The sequence below is a fragment of the Camelus ferus genome, chromosome 20 (assembly GCF_009834535.1).
Source record: "Camelus ferus isolate YT-003-E chromosome 20, BCGSAC_Cfer_1.0, whole genome shotgun sequence".
In the NCBI taxonomy this organism is placed as follows: Eukaryota; Metazoa; Chordata; class Mammalia; order Artiodactyla; family Camelidae; genus Camelus; species Camelus ferus.
The window spans coordinates 5,320,239-5,327,148 of NC_045715.1; the positions used below are offsets into that span (position 1 = coordinate 5,320,239).

A 6,910-nucleotide genomic window follows, 5' to 3' on the forward strand; every position below is an offset into this window, starting at 1 on the left:
CAGTGGCTTCCTTTACTCTTCGCATGAAATCCCAACTCTTTGCCTCCACTTTCAGGGGACTTCAGGAAAGATGCCCTCTCAACCCATCCCCTGTGCCCTCTGCACCCCTCCCCACCCCGTACTAGCCGCTGGATTGTTCTCATTACTCTCCAGCATCTCCTGCCTCCACACTTGCGGTGCCCTGGTTGGCTCCCTCTCTTCCCTGGAATGGCCTCGTGGGGCCCTCAGGTCTCTCCCCCCCACATCACCTCCTCGGGGACCTTCCCCAAGCATCCGTCAGAGCTGCCGCCCTCTGCTCACCACGCTCTCCCCACCGCTGCACAGTTTCATCTCCACGTGGCCCTTTGCACAATTTGATGTCATTTTGTTGCAGAAGTATGTGTTCACTTAGTTAACTGGCCCTCTTCTCCATCAGAAAGCCCCACAAAGCCCCATACTCCCCCTAGAACTCGCTTGCCCAGCACGTAGCAGACACTTAAGTGCTGGGTGAGAGACACATCTTTCTCCCCATCTCTCTCTGCCAGGCTCTGCGAAGACTAAATGACTTACTCTTTTCCAAATACACTTTGCCTAGAAGGTCTCCCCTCCTCTGGGCCAATCACAGGCCTGCCTTTCTTCCGAGACCCACCAACACCCCTCCCCAAAGCCACTCAGCATGGCCAGCTGGTTGTGCTCAGCCCTGCCTCTGAATTCCCAGAATATCTGTCCTTTCTCTCCAGATCCCCGAACAGAACAGTAATTATGTGTTTTTGTAATTTTTGGTGTGCCAGGCCTCCCTCCTAGTCTCTATGGGGTAAGAGATGCTGCCATGATGCCTGGTGCAGACACTGAATGCACGTTTGTTGAATGAATGCGTGAAAGTCACATGTGTTTTCCCTCAGATGATGGCTTCCTGGAGGAAGAAACTTCACCATCACAGCCTCGTCCCAAACAAAGGAGGCAATGGCACAGGGGTCAGTGTCACCACCAGGAACAAACAGCATTGCTATGTTGCCCTCTTCTTGTGAATCTGCAGTCTTCTGAGAGCTGTACCCGGGCCCCCACAGCAGCCTGAAAGGTGTGGGGGCAAAGCTGTCCTCATCCCAGTGAGCGTGGGAGGGACTTCCACTGACCGGGGGAAACTACTGCTTTGGTTTTGCACCTCCGAGAGTGAAAGAAACCCCCAGCGTGCTGCTGCTTTGGGAGGAGGACCCCACGGAATGTTCTGCTCCTATAGAAACTGAAATGCCACCATCTGAACCCCCTTCACAGGTGCATCCTGAGTTATTATTAGGCTAAAAATGCTACTTTTAAGCAGGTGCTGAAAGCATTCACATCCTCTTCTACCTGTTGCTTAGAACATTCTAGAAGGGGCAGCTATAGAACAAAAGAAACCTTATCTTTTTCAATGAGATGTTGGGACTTTCAAATGTGATGGTTGGGACAGAGGGCAAAGTTGGAGGGTCGGCCTCAACACAGAAAGTCCAAAGACAAAGCCTGGGGCAGCTTCCCAGGCTCGAGTCGCTCAGAGCAGCGGGGCTCCCTTCAGTGTTTCAGGGGTTAGTGGAAGTGCATATTTACTCACTACCCTGTAACCTCCTTGGCCAACACCGCCCACCTTCTCCTAAACAATTAATAAGCCCCGGAAGAGGCATTCTAATGTAAGAGATTCAGTTGTTTGGGAGCTCGGTCTTCCCAAATCCAGGTGGGATCCATGCCAGGGAAGAAAGACAAAGAGTTCCTCTTTTGAATGGATTGTGACCACAAAGCTGAAAGAACCATGCTGGTTCTCAAGGTCCGTGGACTTCCGGGTCCAGCTCTCCTCGGGGCTCATTTCGTCCTTGTACCTGCTGGCCTTCTCTACTTCTCTCCCCAGCATCCTCTCGGCTCATTTGCTGGATGCTCTTAGGGCAGCTCTTCCCCCTGCTCCCTGGGTCCAGGGCCATCAGACTGATACAGAAGCTTGCCTGTCAGCACCTGGGTTTGGGGACAGGGGAGCAGTCACCTCATGGAGGATGAAGGCCACTCCCTAAGCAGTTGCTCTTCTCTTGGAGGTACTGGCTGGTGCTGATGGCCTTGGCCATGGTCTGTGATGTTCTATGTGAACACGGGGACACGCTCCCAGTGGCTGCCCAAATCCCTTTTCTAAATTTGGAACGAAGGGAAATGGTGGCCCTAACCCAGCAGTTCTCAACGCCGGCTGCACACTGTAACCAGCTGCGTCCTGAGCACAGCGCTGATGCCCCGGCCTGGCCCCCGGAGTCAAGAAGCAGTAAGACCAGGTGATGCACAGTCAGGATCTCCGCCTCCGGTGCCCTGGAGAGGGGAGTTGCAGGGCCCTTCGGCACAGACGTGGAGCAGACCACCAAAGGATGCTGCTGTTCTCTGAAAGTTAGGTGTTTTCTTAAGAAAAGGATTCTGACTCAAATGTGTTTGCAGAACACTGGATTTCAACAGAGACAGAACAGCAGCCAGGAACAGGGACCAAATTACACCACAGTACTGCCCAGATGGAGCTGCATTGCTACCCCTCAGGGTGCATACTCTGCCTGTCCAACCCCTGGTCCAGGACACAGGACATGGCGCCTGCAACTTCCCGCCCACCAGCATCCTTGTGGGCATGGATTTTGCATGACACCTGCTTCTCCACAAAACTAGCTTCCAGTGGAAGACTCACCACTTGAGGGCTGAGTGGTCTGCACTTTAGTTCTAACCTGGAGATGTGAGGTGGGTGCTCCACCAGCCCAGGGAAGGTGTTCCAGGAAGCTGGACAGCCTAACGGAAGGGCCAGATGAAGTGGGAACGGGGGAAGGCAGAGAAAGATACAAGCTTATTTACGGAAGGATTTCTCAGAGAGTTTCATATGTTAATGCACCCTGTGAATCTCTCCTTGTCTCCTGTGCGATGTATCCCAAACTTCTTTGATCACAGATCCCTTTTTGTTTGTGGTTTATTTTGCATCATTAATGTTCTGAAGGACTTGTTGCAAGAAACTTTATCACGGTTATGTAATATTTCACGTGAAAAGATAAACGTCTGGTTTCATTTACTGGCTGTAGCTGTGACATCTCCTCCTTCATTTCTTGTCCTTTGCAGGAAGGAAATTCACTCAAATATGTATCAGTGCCTAGTCTGTGTCAGACACAGTTCTAGGTGCTGGGGTCTGTTTTTTGTAATGCACTTTGTTTTAATTTTTATTTCCTATATGATAAAAGTAATACATGCTTACTATAAGTCCTACATTACAGAAAATTGGAAAACTGAAAATTTCTCTAGAATCCTACCCTCAGAGATGACAACTACTCTTTTTGGTAAATGTTCTGCCAGATCTGGGGCTTTGGGGAGTATACAGTAGTCAAGTCAAGAAACAGGATCAAGTGGAATTCGACGACGACTAGATACATGCTATTCTGCTCTTGTGCAAGTTTGCAAATAGTTCTGACAAAAACCTCAACTGACCAGTTTATCCAGAGAGCTGCATGCATTAGTTTCAGAGAAGATTCGACCACACAGTGGGTAGGAAAACCTCTAAGATTTCCTTACCATTCAATATGAAATATTGCTCAAAGTATTAAAGGTGAAATAAAGTTCAAAATAGGAAATAAAGACTAATGAATTTGGTACAGAGGAGAAAACAGTCCAGAAAGTCATGGCAGTTCATTACCAAAATAAAATCTCCTAAATTTCACTTCCAGCAAGTATCAGTGACTTTAACATTGGAATTTGGGAAACAATCATCCCTTTACCATCCAATACAGCTGGAAAAGGCATTCTACAATTCTTCTCATTGGATCAGTGCAAAAGAATACAATGTACACGGCCATCCAGACCATCCAGCAAGGACTGAAATAGACCAGAAATCACGCAGTAATGGAACTTCACTTCCAGCTGCAGAAACAGCCAATAAATAAGATTAAGAGATAAAAACTGTCAGTCAGTGGTTGATGCTAAAGAGAAAACACAGGCAGGGAGAGGATGTGAAGTGTCAGGGCTCTGGTGGGACTGATTTTAAGAAGGACTCAGTGAGCAGGTGGTTTTTGAGTGAAGATGTAAGGGAAGTGAGGGAGGAACAGAGGTGAATAGTTGGAGGACAAGCATCTCGGCTGACGGAACAGCAGCTGCAAAGGCCTCAGAGCAGAACGGACGAAGGGGTGAGGACCAAGGGAGGCAGTCGGAGAGGACGTGGTCACAGAGTGAGGCAAGTGAGGGCAAGAATGTGTGGCTTTTATAAATGAGAAGGGAGGTTACAGAGGGTTTTTAGCAGGAACACGACACTCTCTGACTTTCTTTGCAACACTGTCGCTCCTACTGAGGAGTGAGGATGGGGCGAGGGCAGACATGTAAGGCGATTAGTTAGGGAGCTGTTACCAGAGTCCCAGCTGGAGATGCTGGTGCCTCCCACCAGGGTGGAGGCAGGAGGATGCTGAGAAGCAGTCAAGTCCTGGATCTGTTTGGGTGTAAATGTCCACAGGGTTTGCTGGTTGAGCAGATCAGGGCTGTGAGAGAAAGATGGGAGTTAAGGATGACTTTGAGGGTTTTAGCCAAAGCAGCTGGGAGGGTTGTGATACCACTGACTTTGATGGGAAACAGGATTGGGAGGGAAAAGGAACTCAATGGGGAATGTATTCCGTTGGAGACACCAGCAGATACACAGAGTAGGCAGCTGGATATTTGGGTTCACAGGAGAGATGGGGCCAGATATAAATCTGAGTCATCAGCATGAAGAGGGTATTTAAAGCCCTGAGCTAGGATGCAACCACTGAGGGAGCGAGTGTAGGGAGGAGAAGAGGGTCAAGGCTGAGCCCTAGGAGCACCTCCCTGTTTAGAATACCAGCAGATGAGGAAGCACCGGAAAAAGAGACAGTCAAGGAGCAGCCAGGGAGGTGGGAGGACAGCCTGCTAACTGTTGCCCTGAAGGCCAAGAGCAGAAAGGTGTCAAAGAGAAGAGAGTGAGCGGCTGCTTGGAATCTGCTGACTTGTCTTGGTTTGCCTTGGTCTGACCGCCCCAGCTCCCACCTATGGACTAGGTTTAATCACTGTTCACTCTCAAATGCATCCCAGTTCGGACAAGTGACAGGTCCTCCTACTGACGGGTCAGGTGTGATGAGCATTCACACTGGCCTCTGGATTTGGCCATGCGTAGGTCACCAGTGACCTTGATCATGCAGTCTGAGTGAGAGGTGGCTGCAACGTCTGAAAGGAGTGGCTTCAGGAGGGGCAGGAAGGAAGGAATTGGAGACAGTGAGTACAAACAACACGTTCAAAAACTTCTCTTGCTAAAAAAAATAAAAGGAGGGGGTCCGCCCTCGCGCGCCCGCTGGGTCAGCGGGGCTCAGGGCTTGGGCCTCGGGGGGGGGGGTGGGGGGTCGCAGCGGGCACGCGGCTCCGATGGCGGCGCCACCCGCTCCGCGAGCTTTGGACCGCGGAACCTGGGAGCCGCCGCCTCGCCCTTCCCCTGCCTGGCCCTCGCGGTGCCCACCCCGCAGCCCAGCTTTGTTACGGGTTGACCCGCTCGCCCCGGTTCTCACGTTAACGCAGAGCGTCGGCGTCCAGGAGAGGCCCCAGACCCCCGCCAGCCTCGTAGCTGGGGCCCCGGGCCCACCGCCCGCCTCTGCCCGCTCCCCTCTCCGCAGCCGGCCCCGCCGCCCTGCCGCCGCCGCTGCCCTCGCCCCGGAGCACGGCGGGCAGCTCCCGGCCTCCTGGCCCCAGGAGTTCCAGAATCCAAACCAGATCTCATCTCCCAGCTGGAGCAAGGAAAGGAGCCCTGGGGCTTGGAGCTGCTGGAAACCAAGGAGGGAGAGACCCCAGGAGACCCTGGCACAGATTCCAAATGGGGGTCTCTGTGTAAGCAGGCGACTGCCAGGGTGAAAATTACTCAAGGTGCAGAGCCTGAAGGAGGAGGATCTGAAAGCTGCTCAGGGGGTGAGCCTCCAACACGGGTCTACAAAGAGACCCTCTGGCACAAGGGCAGGTTAGGGAGCCTTGGGACCTTCCTCTCCCAGGAGAGACAACTGCACCGAACGTGCTGGACAGTCTCCACAGGAGAAGGTTCCCAGAAAGGCGGTAAATGGGGACCCAGCCTTTCCCTTAGTCCCCGCCTTGGGGCCCGCGAGAGAAGCATGAAAACGCAGACAGCCCACACGTGCAAAACGTGCGACAAGAGCTTCAAATACCTCTCGCGCCTGGTGCGACATCGGGCCACGCACAGCGGCGGGAAGCCGCACGCGTGCGGGGAGTGTGGCCGCGCATCCAGCCAGCGCTCGTGCCTGGCGCAGCACCGCAGCGCGCACGCGGGCGAGGAGCCGCACATCTGCGGGCAGTGCGGCCGCGCCTTCACGCGGCTCTCCACGCCGCACCGCCACCAGCGTGTCCACAGCGGCGAGAAGCCCTTCGTGTGCGAGTGGTGCGGGAAGACCTTCAACTACAGCACCCTCCTCGCCCAGCACCAGCGCATCCGCAGCCGAGAGAGGCCGTCCCAGTGTGCCAGGTGCGGCAAGGGTGTCATCTGGAAGCCCAGCTTTCGGAATCATCCGAAGTCCCACTCGTGCAGCGATGCGGCTTGGACCTCTGCGAGCTAAGCTCTGGAAGCAGCGGCTGGAGGGGAGAAGCTGGGGCTTCTAGGGAAATGAGGGGCTGATGCTCCAGGTTGGGCCCCACGGAAGGGTGTCTCCGGGCCAGGGGAGCGGCGCCAGAGTGAGCCCGACAGGACGCACCGGGTTGTTCCCCACTCGTGATCGGTGTGTGCATTTCAGGTCCAACAACAGGAGGGGCCCAAGTCTGCAGTCCGGGACCAACAGCACCTGGTCGCCTGCTGGATTTGGCATGGCTGTGGCACCTCCCTGGACAAAGTGATGCTTTGAAAGTTACTATTTTCAAGTGCGTCCAGATTTTATTTTTGAAACGGAAAATGTAGGTCTTTGTCTTTATTTGC

The 6,910-nt window shown here is 53.4% G+C and overlaps 1 protein-coding gene across 1 annotated transcript; it reads left to right on the forward strand.

The window, feature by feature from the left end:
• Positions 1–6,098: 6,098 nt before the first annotated feature.
• On the forward strand, positions 6,099–6,557 carry LOC106729157 (oocyte zinc finger protein XlCOF15). Its single transcript, XM_014556216.2, has one exon. The coding sequence runs from the start codon at positions 6,099–6,101 to the stop codon at positions 6,555–6,557; it is 459 nt and encodes a 152-aa protein (XP_014411702.2).
• Positions 6,558–6,910: the final 353 nt, after the last annotated feature.

Bases quoted from the DNA above. Each gene is read 5' to 3' on its own strand.
- LOC106729157 (XM_014556216.2), top strand. From the start codon at position 6,099: ATGAAAACGCAGACAGCCCACACGTGCAAAACGTGCGACAAGAGCTTC.